This window comes from Bos taurus, chromosome 17 (genome assembly GCF_002263795.3).
Source record: "Bos taurus isolate L1 Dominette 01449 registration number 42190680 breed Hereford chromosome 17, ARS-UCD2.0, whole genome shotgun sequence".
Taxonomy (NCBI): domain Eukaryota; kingdom Metazoa; phylum Chordata; class Mammalia; order Artiodactyla; family Bovidae; genus Bos; species Bos taurus.
In genome coordinates this window covers 6,632,831-6,652,336 of record NC_037344.1, presented here as the reverse complement: position 1 = coordinate 6,652,336, position 19,506 = coordinate 6,632,831, and the positions used below count along the sequence as shown (strand labels likewise).

At 41.7% G+C, this 19,506-nt stretch overlaps 1 protein-coding gene across 15 annotated transcripts in view; it reads right to left on the bottom strand.

Annotated features, from left to right (window-relative positions):
- Positions 1-19,506, bottom strand: part of SH3D19 (SH3 domain containing 19) — a 209,590-nt gene that overhangs the window by 48,402 nt on the left and 141,682 nt on the right. For 5 of the 15 annotated variants that reach the window (XM_059876226.1, XM_059876227.1, XM_059876228.1 and 2 more), the window contains exons 3-8: positions 18,230-18,270; positions 6,820-6,860; positions 5,413-5,455; positions 2,802-2,940; positions 2,528-2,690; positions 468-1,457 (exon numbers count right to left, since the gene is read on the bottom strand). In XM_059876226.1, coding sequence (XP_059732209.1) covers positions 468-1,457; positions 2,528-2,690; positions 2,802-2,940; positions 5,413-5,455; positions 6,820-6,835 — 1,351 coding nt within the window. In that variant the 5' untranslated portion in view covers positions 6,836-6,860; positions 18,230-18,270. Of the gene's footprint in view, positions 1-467; positions 1,458-2,527; positions 2,691-2,801; positions 2,941-5,412; positions 5,456-6,819; positions 6,861-8,790; positions 8,860-18,229; positions 18,271-19,506 lie in introns of all 15 variants that reach the window. The other 10 variants (XM_002694316.7, XM_059876233.1, XM_059876232.1 and 7 more) reach the window with 5 other exon arrangements.

Below are 19,506 nucleotides of genomic sequence, written 5' to 3'. Positions count from 1 at the left end.
TCTCATCTAGTTAAGTCCCTAGTCCCAGTCAGCTTATTCCTGCCTTGATGACAGTAATCAGCACATGTGGGACTTCCCTGGTGGTCTAAGACTCCGAGCTCCCAATGCAGGGGGTCCTGATTCGATCCCTAGTAAGGGAACTAGATCTCACATGCTGCAACTAAAGATCCCACGTGCCACAACTAAGATCCGGCACCGCCAAATAAATATTTTAAAAAACCCACGCATCTCCCTCTTTTTCTCTATCTCCCCACCTCAGATTTTCCCTTCGCTCTGATTCTTTCTTCCACCTAGCTCCTTGTTTCCTTACTGTTCCTCCCTGTCTCTACACACACACGCATGCATGTGCACACGTGTGCGTGTCCACACCTCAAGAACTCACTTGCTGGAAATGAAAACAGCAGGTGCCTTTTCAAGACAACCCTCGGAGAAGCTTAGATTCCTCTCTACTTCTGGGTTTTACTCACCCAGAACCATGTCTGGACCAACCGAGTCCTCAGCCAGGTTCCCAGATGGTGGGGGTAAAACATCATCATCGAAGCTGATGAGGTCGATGTCACCCGGAGGCTTGCTCTGCTGAGCAGGAACCGGGGGGCTGGCTGGGGGTCCCTCTCCCAGTGACCTGAAGGCTTTGGCTTGTGACGCCACCGAGAGTCGGGGAGGCACAGTGACCGGTTTCAGCAAAGCCACAGAGCAGGGGGAGGTTTCTGAGGACACTGATTTCTTGGGCAGTAAAGGCCGAGGAGCAGGAGTCGGGGCTTTCTTCCCACCATTGGGGCTCTCAGCCATGGGCCCTCCACCCAGACTCTCAAGGTTAATGCTCCGGATAAGGCCAGGATTTGGTTTCTTTGGCAATTCGGGCTTGGTGACGGGGCTGCTCCTTGCTTCTTTCAGCGGAGAGTGTGGGGAGGGGGCCCCCCTGAGTCTGCTTGCGGTCCAGGAGTCCCATTCTCCGGAGGCTCTACTGGCTGCAGGTTTGGGAGCCACAGAGGGTTTCCCTGAGGAAACAGCAGGTCTGGGCGGGATTGTGCGGGGCACAATTTCCGGCTTCTTGGGCAGTCCCGAGCTTTCTGTACTTGTCTGGCCCTCAAGCGCTTTGATCCTGGAAATGACAGTGCTGCGGCTCTGCTCTGCGCTCATCGTGTTCATCGCGGCCTGGCCCTCGGGGCAGCTGGCACCTTCCCACAGGGACGGGGGCCGGCTCGGGGCTGCCTCCTCCTGCGCGGCCACCGGACTGCTCCGGGAATTCTGCTCTTTAACGTGAGAATCTCTGGCCACTGGTCTGAGGTTGCTTTTTGATCTTGGTTTTGGCACTGGACATCTTGGAGCACTGGAGTTTTGTGGACAATTCTGTTCTTCAGAAATATCAAAGACGATTAGAGGCCCCTCGATTGTTGGAGGGTGCCTGGCTGAGATGGCGGGGGATGGCTGGAGGGGTTTCAGAGGTGCCTGTAGGGCTGACAAGACCAAAATGAACAGAAGCTGCAATGTGACTATTTCAAAGGAAAAAGACACACAGATTTAAAAAATATACATATAGAATAACAAGAGATTTTGGTTTCCTTCATTAGTAAAAAGTAATTCTAAAATCATGGGGGAAATGTTTATATTCAGCTTCCTGCAGGAGGGTTCTTCAGGCTGCATTTATTCATTTAAGAAATATTCATTATATAATATTTTAAAACATCATTAAATTCCTGATTCTCAGTAGATGTATCAATAAACCATCTCTCTTGTCAAAATTTTAACAATTCTTGCTTTACTTTTCCAAGGTAAATTACTCTTATCTGTTATCCTAATACAATGCCCCCCTCTTTCTTTCTGCCATGTGGCATGTAGGATCTTGGGCTCCTAGACGGTGCAGTGGTTAAGAATCCACCTGCCAATGCAGGAGATGCAAAAGACTCGGGTTTGATCCCTGGGTTGGAAAGATTCCCTGGAGTAGGATATGGTTACCCACTCCAATATTCTTGGCTGGAAAATTCCATGAACAGAGGAGCCTGTAACTCATGGAGTTACAAAAAGTCAGACATGACTGAATGACTGAGCGCGTGCACACACACACACACACACACACACATACACAAATGCAGGATCTTAATTTCCCAACCAGGGATCAAACTCCACAACCCCTGCATTGGAATGCAAAGACTTAACCACTGGATCACCAGGGAAATCCCTACAAGGGCTTTTAAAAAGCCTAAAAGGACAACTTTTAGCATCCTACTAAGTTTAAGTTGCTAAATATAATGGCTTTCTCAATGGAAATAAAGGGCATCAGCATGAGTTAAAAGGATGATGTTTTTGTGATATGAACTAGGATGAACCCTAGAGATTGGGGCTGCAGCTTGTGAGAATGATCTATTATAATAATCACGGCAAGGCCAAATAAAGCAAGCACACAGTGATCACATACCAACTGGAAATCGAGCTCAATGAATTATGCACAAATTGCAAACTATTTTAAAGGCTGGAGTCTACTGATTACTTCCTGAGAACTAGGTCGGAAGGAAGGAAGACAAATTACTTGCATTACTTTGAGGCAGATGGTTGTCTATTTCTTCTGAAAAGTCAGTCTGAGTTGCTGAAGTAATAGTGTGCCGTGGAGTGGCAGCAGCATTATTATTATTTGTAGTGTTAACTTGAACTTGGTTGATTTCTTTTATGACTTGTTCATAAGATGGTGGGAGCTGCAAAATGAAGAATGAAGATTTTAAACAGCTGTAGGCGATAGCCAAGGTTCTTATCTTTGAACTTCATTTAAAAATAAAATGCAAAGAGGTAATGCGATATTTACTCACCTCAGCAGGAACCAGCTCACTAGGCCTCCAAGGGCCCGCTGCAGAAGCTGGGGGAAATGCCAGTCCTGGTGGGTGGGCTCCTGGAAACCACGAGGTGGGCCTCAGCGGCTCAGCTGCCACAATGGTGATCTCTGGGCGCCTGGAAACAGACAGAAGCCTCAGTGAGGTTTTGTCTATTTGCAAGTGTTCAAAGATTTATGAAAATAACTATCAGCCAAGAAAGTGACATAAAGCCTGCCAGTCACAGAAATGACCTGTCTGGCCTGGGCTGTGTCTAGCAGTATACCCAGACAGGCTTCGAAGGAGCAAATGACAGCCATCCTCCAAGACACTGGCCTCAGAGAGTTAGAGATACACCTCGAGCACACTTCACTCTGCCTTGGCTGATCAGAATTCAGATCCAAGACCCACACAACCTCGTTCTCCCAGGGTTCTGCTATCTGGCCTATGGTACAAACATAGGTGCATCGTAAGGTAGAAAAATGCATTGGTCAAATGGAAATGTTTCGTTTCCTGTTATTCCAAAGTACATACTCTGAAACAATACTATATAATTAGAAGAACAGCGTCTTCCTCCTCACTGGACCTCTCCCTCAGTCAGTTATCTTTAAGTGTTTAGAGTTGGCACGTTCACTTCTAGACCCTGACGTGTGTGCCTGTGTTCCTGGTCAGTCTGTATATGAATCTGATGATTAATCTTCCGTCCTGAGGAGCCACAGTGATTTAGGTGTGGCTTCTTTCATTATTCTCTTAAGCTGATTCTCTAATCTCATTTAACCTTCGACCTGATTTCGTAACAAATACCAATTGCCTGACTCTGAGCAAACTCATCAACCTCTCTTGAGCCTCACTTTTCTCATCTAACAAATAGGTGTGATGGTGACCTGCTCTGCCTTTCTCTGGCACTCTATGGAAAATAAAAATAAAATGCACTGCCATTACCAAAACTGTACACGCACACACATTCTCATGCTAGCTTGTGAAACAGTAGAACCTGCCCATTGATGTTGTTTGAACTGTATTCCCTAAGAACCTCTGCTTACAGCTTTTAAAAATTTAAATAATAAGAATTATTTATTAGGACAAATAACTGAAATAAGAACATATTTCAATGAGAAAAATGATTAAAGTATATGATCACCTCACAAATAATATTTAATCACAAAAGTCATATATCGGAAGAAATTGCATTGACAAAGGGAACTATAATTACCAGATCCAATTATTAAGAAAAGCCAGGTTCTGAGGTGTATGTACAGAATCTAGCTACCTATTTTCATAATCTGGAATGTACTATTCAAAATTATTAATTGTTGCTGTCTTTACATGGGAGAGTGAATAAGCTGTGTTTTATTCTTTATATTTTTCTCAGTTTTCCAATACTTTCTGTAATGAGCATGTATTAAGAGTTAGAAAAATTGTTTCACAAATTGCATTTAGCCTTTAGCCCTCTTAGATATAATGCTAAGTGTGCTGCTGCTGCTGCTGCTGCTAAGTCACTTCAGTCGTGTCTGACTCTGTGCGACCCCATGGACTGCAGCCTACCAGGCTTCTCCGTCCCTGGGATGCTCCAGGCAAGAACACTGGAGAGGGTTGCCATTTCCTTCTCCAATGCATGAAAGTGGAAAGTGAAAGTGAAGTCGCTCAGTCGTGTCCGACTCTTAGCGACCCCATGGACTGCAGCCTACCAGACTCCTTCGTCCATGGGATTTTCCAGGCAAGAGTACTGGAGTGGGGTGCCGTTGCCTTCTAGCACAATTAACGTTGGCTTCCCTCTGTGTAATCCAAAAGAGTTATTCCAATGTTCCAATGTTTATATAGCTTTTATCTAAATAGATAGTGAGCTACTAGTTAATAAACGTTAACCACTATACGTGTATTGGCCCTCATGCCAACCCTCTGGCATATTTTAAAGGTGGGGATACATAAACTAAGAAAGGTTAGGGAGCTTGCCCGAGGTCACAGGGTGAGACAGCGAAGTCAGGATTCGAACTTGGTTACAGTCCCCGTTCATTACTATACACTATACTTTAAGACATTTGAAAGCAGGGACCATAAATCTACCTTTCTCCTCGTCTACCTGTCCGCCCTTCCATCCATCCTCCCATCGGTCCATCTACTGGTCCTTCCTTCTATCTGTACAGTGACTCACTCCTCCCTGCTCCCCCACCTCACCAGTCATCTAGCCATTTTTATTCACTTGCTATCCATCTAGCTTACCTGACTTTTCCTTTCTTTATCTTTCCTTTATTCAGTTTTCCATCCTGTCATCAGTTCATTCATCCATGTGATATTTACTAAGTAACTATGAGGTACAAAGCATATCTTTGAAGCATTTACAGCAATGCTTTCCATACAGCAATTGCTTAATAAACATTTTGAAACTGACTTCAGTAAATGATTACTGTCAAGAGAACATTTTCAGGCTTGTACTGCTTCTTTTCTCAACAGAAACCATCATTCAAACTTGTAGATTAATTTAGAAAATGTATTGATGAGGTAGAACACTGTAATATACTGTTTATGAGAAAAATATGCAATTTGTTAACTGATGATACTTTTACTTCATAATTAGCAGAATATATGTCCTCTGTTATAAATATAACCATACCTCCTATCTCGATGAAGCTCACTCTGAATAGAAGTCCGAGAAGCTACAAAAGAAACAATACTCTGATATAGTACAAAATTCATACATTGAATAAACGTTTAAACTTTTACAGGATACAATTTTGGAAAAAGTTAGCTAATACTTAACATTAGATAGAATTATGAATTTTATCACCCATAAGTAGAAAAGCAAATCAAAACAACCTTCTCATATGGCATAAAGTTAATCATAGTTATATATTTGAGTTGCATAAGAAAATATAGATTTCAAAAACATTCCAAAGCACGTTCTGTGGTTCTGAAAATAATTTGAAGAATGAACAAAGCAGACAGCTATTAAGTAGAAACTGCCTGGTAAGAACATTATGATGACAGGAAATAACGATGGGCAGAAAAAAATTTTAAATATCTATTCTAATCCATATGATTATGCTTTTGTGATATTTGTTTATAAGTCTATTGTAAAGAAGTGGAAGTGGTCAAATTTCCAACTATTTTCTAATTTTTCTTGAGTTTTATGAGGTTAAGTTGTTTTGTTACTTAAATTAAGAGATAATACATGCAAAAAGTGTTCAAATCACTTTTATAAACATGTTTAGAGACTATTATTGTACATGCAGCACTAACTTTTCCCTTAAATCTCAAACTCCAAAAACTAGATGGATTACATTTTTCCAAATTTTATTTTAAAATTAAATTCTGTATTAACCAAATGACTTGGAAAATGTGTCACACATGGGGTCACTATTACACACGCATGTGTAACAGAGAACAGTATTCCTATTTTAAGAAGCACATTTAAAAGATACCTTTAAAAAAATCAAATAGTATATGGTAAAAAATTTGTGGACAAAGGGGGATTTGTTTCAGATATCAACTATTTCTACTTCCCATGTCTCTCTGATATTCTACTTTTTTAGTTCTTTCGATTTGAACAGGTTGAAGGTATGAATCTTTCTTCCTCCTGTTAAGTTCTGGTTCTCTCTGATCCAGGAGGCTGCCCAAGCTGGGAAGGCAGGGGTAGAGATGGGAGAGGGAATGAAATTTAGGCTGGGGCTAGCGCTGTGACAGCAGATCCTGCATGGGGTTAGCAAAGCAAAACTAACACCTGAAACCAAAACCCTTGGATCTCAGGTTGGAGGATGTTCTGACCTCCTATCATCAACCGGTGTGACTGACTGGTACACGTCTATCAAGAGTTAAACCAAGCTGAGGTATATTTTCTCTACTGGAAAAAGAGTACAGAGAGGCTGAAGCTCTGAGCAGCAGGTCTGATTTGTAAGAATGGTTTCATTAAGTCAGAGGCTCACCAAATAAGCTACAATCACATCACCACGATCACTAAAGCCAGAATCAGCAGACACAGCACTTTTAAAAGACATCATGTTATTTATCATCACAAACATACCTCTTCCACGGGGCATTTTTGCTGTGTACTATTCATGAATGCTAAAGGAAAAAAAGAAGGGGTTACAGAAGAAGAAAGGGAGAAAAAAGAGTGAACCCAGTTGCCTAAGCTCTAAAAGGAATTCAGCAGCAAAACTGTCTTGCCATGCCAATGTTTCTCCCCCTCTGCATTTCGAGAAAAAGGAAAAGTTGATGAACCATAGTTTCAGAGACTAAAGAATTATGTTGCAGGCAGGATATCCACACACATAACCACGGGGGTGGGGGGTGGGGGTAGGGAATCTTCCTACAGTTTTTAGCAAAAAAAAAAAAAAAAAGAATCATTTTACAAAATCAATTTGCTACTTCAACAGGGATCAATTTTAAAGTATGAATAATATGTAAAAGGTAATTCAGTAGTCAATTTACATCTTTCAAATTGGTGGCTTTTCACTTGACTCTGCCCCTTCACACCAGCGGTTGTTAGTAACGGGCCCCCACCCCTGGCAAGCAGACTGGAACTCCCACACTGATGCAGCAGGATGGCGGGACTGAAGGCCCCCTAATCGTACTTACAGGCCTCCCCCACAGTCTTACAGAATCACTCCTTTCCCCTCTCCTGCTCTGAACTTTTCCCCTCACACTCCTTCATCTTTGAAATCTCTTTTCTCTCCTGACCCTTATAGGATGACTGGCACTTTTTGTCAGTGAACAAGTTTAACAGCTAGAAATACTTCACGTAGTGCCTCACAATCTTCCTGCTAATCTCAGCTGTCTGCTTAATCTCATTCTCATTTCACCAGATTAAACAGATTTGATCCGGTTGTTGCCAGGAGAATCAAATTTGCCACCACGGCCCACACAGAACAACATGCTCCTTTCAACCTCTGCCACAAACTGCCAGTCTTCCGTGCATTTTGGATTAAGACCACAGAACAAAGGCAAGATTTTCTTAGTGAAATGTCTGTTGTTTCATAGAATTATTCACAAAGTTTTCAGTTCATATGGCTGAATTCTCAGTACAAAGGAAAATTCATATCCAGTTGTTTATAAAAGATAGAGATCTGGATTTGCAATATTAGTGCTAATAAAGAACTCTCCTAAATTCCATCAGGGTCATAAATCTGGATGGATCCTTAATGACCATCCTTCTCCAACCTCACAGATGAGGAGAATGACCAGTTAAACTCCTTGTGGAGCCAGGAGAGCTGGATGCTAGCCCTCATTCTAAATAATTCAAAATTATCAACTAAATGATAGGCAGGAGAAATAAACACATAGGATTATATATTACAAGCATCTTTGCTATAGTACTACCTTACCAATAAAAATCACAATGAAAATACTAACTACATTTGCCTCAGACAGAGTATAAACTAGAGGCATTTGACATGGTAACAGGAATGCCCTTGGAGTAGAAAGCTCAAAAGGGCCTTGAAGTCAGGAAGTCTAGGTTCACATCTCTGACCCATCTCATTTAATCTCCTAGACTCAGTATCCCCATCTGTAAAATGGGGTTAACACCTACCATGCTGGCCGTTATTTTATAATGTAAATATACAGTTGCTGACTCATAGTAAGCAATGAATATTAGCTACATCTGTGAATTTCAAAGAATAATTTCCTCTTAAAAAGTTAATGAAAGGAAAATCATGAATTTCCACATGTATCCACATAGAACATGTTCAAGAACTCTGCCCAAAATATTTAGTGTTCACAAGAATGAACACAAAAAGAAGAATCTCAAGACTTGACTGGATCCAGAATCATTATGAAAGAATTTAAAATACAATCAGTTAAGGAATATTGCTTTCAAAATATGATAAGGTCTTTTCCTTGTCAAGAATAGATGACTATGTCTGGGATAGGAAAGCAAACATTTTATTGGGTTGGGTAAAACAAAATTTCCACTTCATGGATCACAGCCTTGACATAGCTAAGGGGCTTGTATAACACAGTGAAGCTAGGAGCCATGCTACCATGCAGGGCCTACCAAGACGGACGAGTCACAGCGAAGAGTTCTGACAAAATGCGGTCCACCGGAGGAGGGAACGGCAAGCTACTGTAGGAAAGAAAGCACGCATGATCCACATGACTTTGATTTGCTCAGCGTATAAAATGAAGAAAATAATACCTACTTTATTAGGGTTGTTTTAAGGATACCCTACACAGATCACTCCCTTATCATTGCGAAGGGGCGTACGTAACTCAATGCAGCTATGAGCCATGCCGTGCAGATCGGTCTAGTGGAGAGTTCCGACAAAACATGACCCAGTAGAGGAGGGAATGGCAAACCACCCCAGTATTCTTGCTTGGAGAATCCCACAGACAGTATGAAAAGGCAAAAAGATACAACACCGGGATGAGCTCCAGAGGTCAGAAGGCCTCCAATACGCTACTAGGGAAGAGCAGAGGGCAATTACTAATAGCTCCAGTAAGAATGAAGCAGCTGGGCCAGAGCAGAAATGACACTCAGTTGTGGCTGGTGGTAAAAGTAAAGTCTGATGCTGTTAAGAACGATATTGCATAGGAATCTGGAATGTTAGGTCCACGAATCAAGGTAAATTGGACGTGGTCAAGCAGGAGATGGCATCTTAGGAATCTGTGAACTAAAATGGATGGGAATGGGTGAATTTAATTCAGATGACCATTACATACACTACTGTGGGCAAGAATCCCTTGGAAGAAATAGAGTAGCCCTCATAGTCAACAAGATGCAAAATGCAGTACGTGTGTGCAATCTCAAAAACGGTAGAATGATCTCAGTTTGTTTCCAAGGCAAATTATTCTATATCACAGTAATCCAAGTCTATACCTCAACCACTGATATTGAAGAAGCTGAAGTTGACTAGTTCTATGAAGACCTATGACACCTTCTAGAAATAACACCAAAAAAAAACCATCCTTTCATCATAGGGGATTGGAATGCAAATGTAGGGAGTCAAGAGATCCCCAGAATAACAGGTAAGATTGGGCTTGAAGTACAAAATGAAGCAGGGCAAAGGCTCACAGAGTTTTGTCAAGAGAACACACTGGTCATAGCAAAACCTTTTCCCAATGACACAATACTAAAATCAGACTGACTATGTTCTTTGCAGCCAAAGATGGAGAAACACTATACAGTCAGCAAAAATAAGACTTGGAAGTGACCGTGGCTCAGATCATGAGCTCCTCATTGCAAAATTCAGGCTTAAATTTAAGAAAGTAGGAAAAACCACTAGGCTATTCAGGTATGAACTTAGATCACAGTGGAGGTGATGAATCTAATCAAGGGATTAAATCTGGTAGCCAGAGTGCCTCAAGAACTATGGATAAGGTTCCTAACATTGTTCAGGAAGCAGTGACCAAAACCATCCCAAAGAACAGAAATGCAAGAAGGCAAAGTGATTGTCTGAAGAGGCCTCAAAAATAGTTGAGAAAATAAGAGACACGAAAGGCAAGGGACAAGTTCCGTTCAGTCGCTCATATGTACTCTGCACATAAGTTAAATAAGCAGGGTGACAATATACAGCCTTGACGTACTCCTTTCCCAATTTAGAACCAGTCCGTTGTTCTAGTTCAGTTCAGTTGCTCAGTCGTATCTGACTCTGTGACCCCATGGACTGCAGCACGCAGGCTTCCCTGTCCATTACCAACTCCCGGAGCTTGCTCAAATTCATGTCCGTCGAGTCGGTGATGCCATCCAACTGGTGATGCCATCCAACCATTGTTTCATGTCTGGTTCTAACTGTTGCTTCTTGACCTGCATACAGATTTCTCAGGAGGCAGGTAGGGTTGGGTCTTGTATTCCCAGCTCTTAAAGAATTTTCCACAGTTTGCTGTGATCCACACAGTTAAAGGCTTTGGCACAGTCAATAAAGCAGAAGACGTTTTTCTGGAACTCTCTTGCTTTTTCTGTGATACAGCGGATGTTGCCCACAGTAGTAGATGCAATGGTCACCTGAATTAAATTTTCCCATTCCGATTCATTTTAGTTCACTGATTTCTAAAAGGTCGATGCTCACTTTGCCATCTCCTGTTTGACCACTTCCAATTTTCCTTGATTGATGGACCTAAATTCCAGGACCCTATGCAATACTGTTCTTTACAACATGAGACTTTACTTCCATCATCAGTCACATCCAAAACTGGGTGCTGTTTTCACTTTGACTCAGCCTCTTCATTCTTTCTGGAGCTATTTCTCCACTCTTCTCCAGTAGCGTACTGGACATCTACCGGCCTGGGGAGTTCATCTTTCAGCCACACGACTGGAAAAGATCAGTTTTCATTTCAATCCCAAACAAGGGCAATGCCAAAGAATGTTCAAACTACTGTATAATTGCACTCATTTCACATGCAAGCAAGGTTATACTCAAAATCCTTCAAGCTAGGCTTCTGCATTATGTAAACTGAGAACTTCCAGATGTACTAGCTGGGTTTCAAAGAGGCAGAGGAACCAGAGATCAAATTTTCAACATCCGTTGGATCATAGAAAAAACAAGAAAGTTCCAGAAAAGCATCTACTTCTGATTCATTGACTGCACTAAAGCCTTTGACTGTACGGATCACAACAAACTGTGGAAAATTCTTAAAGAGATGGGAATACCAGACTACCTTACCTGCCTCCTGAGAAACCTATATGCAGGTCAAAGCAAGAGTTAGAACCAGACATTGAACAACAGACAGGTTCTAAATTGGGAAAGGAGTACATCAAGGCTGTATATCATCACTCTGCTTATTTAACTTATATGCAGAGTACATCATGCAAAATGCCAGGCTGGATGAAGCACAAGCTGGAATCAAGATTGCCAGGAGAACTTTCAATAACCTTAGATATGCAGATGACACCACCCTTATGGAAGAAAGTGAAGAGGAAGTGAAGAGCCTCTTCTGAAAGTGAACGAGCAGAGTGAAAAAGCTGGCTAAAAACTCAACATTCAAAAAACAAAGATCATGGCATCCGGTCCCATCACTTCATGTCAAATAGATGGGGAAACAATGGAAACAGTTAGAGACTTTACTTTTTTGGGCTCCAAAATCACTGCAGATGGTAACTGCAGCCATGAAATTAAAAGATGCTTGCTTCTTGGAAGAAAAGCTATGAGCAACCTAGACAGCATATTAAAAAGCAGAGACCTTATTTAGCTGACAAAGGTCCATCTAGTCAAAGCTATAGTTTTTCTAGTAGTCATGTATGGATGTGAGAATTGGACCGTAAAGAAAGCTGAGCACTGAAGAATTGATGCTTTTGAACGTTGGTGTTGGAGAAGACTTTTGAAGGTCCCTTGGACTGCAAGGAGATGAAACCAGTCCATCCTAAAGGAAATCAGTCCTGAATATTTATTGGAAGGACTGATGCTGAAGCTTAAGCTCAATACTTTGGCCACCTGATGCGAAGAACTGACTCATTGGAAAAGACTTTGATGCTGAGAAAGATGAAGGCAGGAGGAAAAGGGAATGACAGAGGATGAGATGGTTGGATGGCATCACCGACTCGATGGACATGAGTATGAGCAAGCTCCAGGAGTTGGTGATGGACAGGGAAGCCTGGTGTGCTGCAGTCCATGTGGGTCACAAAGAGTCAGACATGACTTAGAGACTGAACTGACTGACTGATTGTGGGCAAGAATCCCTTCGAAGAAATGGAGTATCTCTTACAGTCAACAAAAAGGTCTGAAATGCAGTACTTGGGTGCAATCGCAAAAATGACAGAATGATCTCTGTTAGTTTCCAAGGCAAACCATTCAATCCAAGTCTATGCCAGAACCATTAATGCCAAAGAAGCTGAAGTTGAACAGTTCTATGAAGACCTATACAAGACCTAGAACTAACACCAAAAAAGATGTCCTTTTTGTCATAGGGGACTGGAATGCAAAAGTAGGAAGTCAAGAGATACTGGGACTAACAGGCAAGTTTGGCCTTGGAGTACAAAATGAAGCAGGGCAAAGGCTAACTCTTTTGGCAAAGAGTTTTGCAGTCGTCATAGCGAACACCCTCTTCCAACAACACAAGAGACAACTCTACACATGGACATCACCAGATGGTCAATGTTGAAATCAGACTGATTATATTGTTTGCAGTTGAAGATGGAGAAGCTCTATATAGTCAGCCAAAACAAGACTGGGAGCTGACTGTGGCTCAGATCACGAACTCTTTATTGCCAAATTCAGAGTTAAATTGAAGAAAGTAGGGAAAACCACTGGACCATTCAGGTATGACCTAAATCAAATTCCTTATGATTATACAGTAAAAGTGACAAATAGTCAAGGGATTAGATCTGATAGAGTGCCTGAAGAATTATGGATGTAGGTTCGTGACATTGTACAGGAGGCAGTGATTAAGACCATCCCCAGGAAACAGAAATGCAAAAAGTCAAAACAGTTGTCTGAGGAGGCCTTACAAATAGCTGAGAAAAGAAGAGAAGTGAAAAGCAAAGGAGAAAAGGAAAGATATACCCATCTGAATGCAAAGTTCCAAAGAATCACAAGGAGAGGTAAGAAAGCCTTCCTCAGTGATCAATGCAAAGAAATAGAGGAAAACAATAGAATGGGAAAGACTAGAGATCTCTTCAAGAAAATTAGAGATACCAAGGGAACATTTCATACAAAGGTGGGCACAATAAAGGAAAGAAACAGTATGGACCTAAAAGAAGCAGAAGATATTAAGAAGAGGTGGTAAGAATACATAGAAGATCTATACAAAAAAGATCCTAATGACCCAGATAACCATGATGGTGTGATCACTCACCTAGAGCCAGACATCCTGGAGTGCAAAGAAGTCAAGAGGCCCTTCAGAAACATCACTAAGAACAAAGTTAGTGGAGGTGATGGAATTCCCCTGAGCTATTTAACATCGTAAAAGATGATGTTGTGAAAGTGATACACTCAATATGCCAGCAAATTTGGAAACTCAGCAGTGGTCACAGGACTGAAAAAGAGATAAATGGAAAGATATACCCAATTGAATGTGGAGTTCCAGAGAATAACATGGAGAGATAAGAAAGCTGTGTTAAATGAACAATGCAAAGAAACAGAGGAAAACAACAGAATGGGAAAGACTAGAGATCTCTTCAAGAAAATTGGAGATATCAAGGGAACACTTCATGCAAGGATGGGAATGATAAAGGACAGAGACAGTAATGACCTAAGAGAAGCAGAAAAGATGAAGAAGAGGTGGCAAGAATACACAGAACTGTACAAGACAGATCTTAACAATCAGGGTGGGCACAATGGTGTGGTCACTCACTTAGGCTGGATATCTTGAAGTGTCAAGTCAAGTGGGCCTTAGGAAGCATTACTATGAACAAAGCTAGTGGAGGTGATGGAATTCCAGCTGAGCTACTTAAAATCCAAAAAGATGATGCTGTTAAAGTGCTGCACTCAATATGTCAGCAAATTTGGAAAACTCAGCAGAGGCCACAAGAGTGGAAAAGGTCAGTTTTATTCCAACTCCAAAGAAAGGCAATGCCAAAGAATGTTCAAACTACTGTGCAACTGTGCTCATTTCACATGCAAGCAAGGTTATACTCCAAATCCTTCAAGCTAGCCTTCAATATTATGTGAACTGAGAACTTCCAGATGTACAAGCTGGGTTTCAAAGAGGCAGAGGAACCAGAGAACAAACTGTCAACAGTCATCGGATCATGGAGAAAGCAAGAGAGTTCCAGAAAACACCTACTTCTGTTTCATTGACTATGCTAAAGCCTTTGACTGTGTGGATCACAACGAACTGTGGAAAGTTCTTAAAGTGATGGGAGGGTCAGACCACTTTACCTGCCTTCTGAGAAAGCTGTACGCAGGTCAAGAAGCAACAGGTAGAACTGAATATGGAACGACTGGTTCAAAATGGAGAAAGGAGTTCGTCAAGGCCGTATATTATCACTCTGCTTATTTAACTTATAGGCAGAGTATATCATGTGAAATGCCGGGATGAATCAATCACAAGCTGGAATCATGAGTTCTGGGAGAAATATCAACAACTTCAGATATGCAGATAATACCACCCTAATGGCAGAAAGTGAAGAAGAACTAAAGAGCCTCTTGATGAGGGTGAATGAGGAGAGTGAAAAAGCTGGCTTAAAATTCAGCATGTAAAAAATTAAGATCATGGCATTCCATCTCATCACTTCATGGCAAACAGAAGAGGAAAAAGTGGAAGCAGTGGCAGATTTTATTTTCTTGGGCTACAGACGGTGATTCCAGCCATGAAATAAAAGACACTTGTTCCTTGGAAGAAAAGCTAAGACAAACCTAGACAGCATATTAAAAAGCAGAGACATCACTTTGCCGACAAGGGTTCGTATGATAAAGCTATGGTTTTTCCAGTAGTCATGTATGGATATGAGAGAGTTGAACCATAAAGAAGGCTGATTGCTGAAGAACTGCTTTTGAAATGTTGCTGGAGAAGACTCTGAAGAGTCCCTTCAACTGCAAGGAGATCAAACCAGTCAATCCTAAAGGAAATAAACCCTGAATATTCTTTGGAAGGACCGATGCTGAAGCTGAAGCTCCAATACTTTGGCTACCTGGTGTGAAGAGTCGACTCATTGGAAAAGACCCTGATGCTGGGAAAGATTGAAGGTAAAAGGAGAAGAGGGCAACAGAGGATGAGATAGTTAGATAGCATCACCGAATCAATGGACATGAATTAGCAAGCTCAGGGAGTTAGTGGAGGACAGAGGATCTTGGCGTGCTGCCATCCACAGGGGTTACAAAGAGTCAGACATGACTTAGTGACTGAACAACAACAACAAAGACAAATTCTGCTTACGCCTTTTTCTTATATAATGGACAAAAATGGAAATGGAGAGGGATTGATACAGTTATTTTGCATTCTATTTTATATGGCAGCACCCAAGGATCTGCTTGCCCTTCTCGCCTGAACATCAAAAATAAATATAACCAACACATAGTTCTTCAGTGTGTACAAAGTGAGTGCTACATCAAAGGACAACTGAGTTATTATTTTTTAAAAAAGACATCTTAAAGCAGGCATTTCCCTGTGCTTTATCTTCTCCCTCCTTCCCTCTCCTCTGGGGCCCTGCTTCATCTCTTCCTCTCCACCCTTCTCCTCTACAGTGTGGTCTCCCCACCGGCTCTTTCCTCGGGGCCTACAAACATCTCCAAGCTTCTTCTTTCTAAATAGTCTATACGTGTGCACATATTTCTCTGCTTGACCCGCCATCCTTCTCCTTCTCTTTCTACCCAGTTCATGAAACAGGAGCCTATCCAGCTGCCCCCACTTCACATGCTCCATTCACTGTTGAAATGAAGCGCAGCTTCCAGCTTCAATATTCTCCCAAACCTATCTACTCAAAGTTCACTGCTGGCCTCTTGACCACCACACACACCCTAGTCTCACCGCCTGTCACCTCACCTGCTACAGCAGTAAGAGCTGTCTGCGGTTTTCACTCACTCTTTTTGAAAACCGCTCCTTCCTTGGCCACTAACATCCAGCTGTCTCCGAGTTTGTCTATTACCGGCATCCTTCTTTTTCAGCTTTTTTTGGCCCCCTCCTCCTTAGCTGATGTCTCCTAAGCCTTGCATGGTACAGAGGCCTCAGGGTAAGCAAGATCCATCCTGGAGGATCTATAGGAAATCAGGTATGGATTACAAATCCCCCCCAAAAGAGGTCTTGAAATCCAACAGGGAGGCAAAGTAAGAGTCAGAGAACAAAGGCAGAAGTGGGCAGACGAGACTCCTGTGAGAGGAGGTCACAGCTCTCTGGCTCTACAGAACCTTAAAGGCACGGCTTGATCTCAGATACCGATGTTTCACAAGATTCTGTCTTTTTTACCTTCTCTACTTCTTGGTTTTTTGTTTCATTTTTTTCTCCCACCTTTTCTATTGATTGTCAACACTACCTTCTTAAATATTGAGCTACTTCCAGGGTTTTGCTTACACACATATAACCTTAACTACCCCAAGTTATATCTTTAGCAAGAAACTCGTACCTAATTTCAAAATCCTACTTTTCTTTCTAGATTCCTTTCCTGCCCCATCTCCCTCACTTTCCCCAAGGGCTCTAAGGCATGTACAGCTATTATAAACTTTTCATTTCACATATGAATTCCCACCAACATCCACTGTGGCATTCCCACACCTTTATAATTCATGACCATCATCAAAAAATTAAATATGGGAAATGTGGAATACTTCTCTGTGTTGTCACCTGACAAAGTGTTCACTGCAATGGTTCAAATGCATGTTCTTCACACCTGTGGGTATCCTAAATTCATACTAAACATTATAAGTTATGTTTTTAAAAGCAGGATACTTCTCCTTAGGGTGGTGACCTCAGCTCAAATAATGCAAAGAACATTTAATATCCCTTTCTTATCTTTATTTTTAAAAAATAACAGTTAATTCAGGTGGTGCAGTGGTAAAGAATCCACCTGCCAATGCAGGAGATGCAAAAGACGTGGGTTCGATCCCTGGGTCAGGAAGATTCCCTGGACAAGGAAATGGCAACCCACTTCAGTATTCTTGCCTGGGAAATCCTATGGACAGAGAAGCCTGGCGGGCTACAGTCCATGGGATCTCAAAGAGTTGGACAAGACTGAGCGACTCAGCTGGAGAAGGAAATGGCACCCCACTCCAGTACTCTTGCCTGGAAAATCCATGGATGGAGGAGCCTGGTAGGCTGCAGTCCATGGGGTCGCTAAGAGTCGGACACGACGGAGCGACTTCACTTTCACTTTTTACTTTAATTCATTGGAGAAGGAAATGGCAACCCACTCCAGTATTCTTGCCTGGAGAATCCCAGGGACAGAGGAGCCTAATGGGCTGCCGTCTATGGGGTCGCACAGAGTCGGACATGACTGAAGCGACTTAGCAGCAACAGCAGCAGAGCGACTGAGCACACACCATCCATGTTCTATTTGGAAAAGGGATGTTTGCAAAGCCTTTTATTAAAAAGAATGTTGAACTCTTGTACCAACAGCAAATTTTAAAGCTTTAACCAAGAAGTAAAGTCAGGAAGTGTGAGTGCACCATTTTAGAGAGAGTTCTGTTACAGTACTTCTATCATGTATGTGGAAGTGTTAAGCTGAACTCCATAAGCATTTATAGAGTTACATAAAAATAGCATAGAAGCAAATCAGTAAAAAAGTACAGGATCTGATATTTTTGAAACCCATCAGATGTCTCTACCTATGGAAAATAGTTACAATTTATATTAGATCATTAAAATTGACTAGATAATACATTTGTCAAAAACAGGTGCGTTCTCTAAAAGAAAAATACTGTTCTCAGGAACTGGTTTATAAATAAATGAAAGTTGAAAATAATCTTGAAAACCTAGCTGCTTGTCTGAAATGGTTTATTACTCCTTAGGAGAAGCTACTCTTGTCAGATTCTTTGTGAGATTCATCAAATACAATCATTTGCTGGAAATCTAAATCATCATTTAAAATTATTTCAGTGGAAAGTACAGAGCAGGAAAAATAAACTTACATCTCTTGATTACTGCTCTAATTGATGACAAGGGTCCTTGGCTAGAAAAAGAAAGAAAAAATAAGTTATTACACATTCATTCATTAATCTTTTTAAAGCAGAATCATTTATAATGCCAGATCATTTCTGGGATGCAAATAGCTACAAGCAGCCAGTTTGATATATTAGTTACTGGACTATCATATTTACAAAAGACAAATTAAAAAACTTTAAAAATTGCCTTTGAGGGACTTCCTTGGCAGTGCAGTGGTTAAGAATCCGCACTCCTACTGCAGGGGGCACGTTTCGATCCCTGGTCAGGTAACTAAGATCCTGAGTGGCTTGCAATGCGACCAAAAAAAAAAAAAATTGCCTTTGCTATTTAAGATGCGTTATGGGAACTGAGGAGGCTGGTAGAAGTAAAATTTGGCCTTAAAACTGTTTTCTTTTTAATTTTTTAAAATAATGGTATTTGTTTTCACTTTCGGTTTCGTTGGGTCTTTGGTGCTTTGTGCAGGCTTTTTCTAGTTGCGGCGCGCGCAGGCCACCCTTCATTGTGGTGCACGGGTTCCTCCGGCCTCTGCGGGGCACAGGCTCTAGGTGTGCTTCGGTAGTTGCAGCACACAGGCTTGGTACTTGTGGCACGTGGGTAAGTTGATCTGTGGGATGTAGAATCTTCCTGGCCTGGGGATCAAACCTGTGCTCCTGCACTGGCAGGTGGATTCTTCTCCACTGTCCTACCATGGAAGCCCTTAAAATGGTTTTCATCCTTCTGCATAGAGAATCTTCCAGTAAAATTCTGGACATAGTTTAAAGTCAGGTAGTAATTACATGGTGCCCAAAAGAATTTTGACCTGCTGTATCTCTTTTGTGTTTTGACATTAGAATTCCTGTCTTCTACATCACATCAAAATAGATCATTCTTATAGTCAATGTGCCTTGGCTCAGATGGTAAAGAATCTGCCTACAATGTAGAAGACCTGGGTTTGATCCCAGGGTCGAGAAGATCTCCTGGAGAAGTAAATGGCTACCCACTCCAGTATTCTTGCCTGGAGAATTCCATGGACAGAGGAGCCTGGAGGGCTGCAGTCCACTGGGTCACGTTCAGACACAACTGAGCGACTCACACTTTCACCTTTACTTTTTTATTGACCTAAAGACCAACAGCATTCTTCCTAAGATTAGAATTACAAACATCACTACCTAAAAAGAACAGTCTTCTGCTTGCTCTGGGTTTTGTTCAGTAGCTGCCCCTGATTATGTGATCTTGGCTGAGTCACAGAAACCCTGTGAGCCTC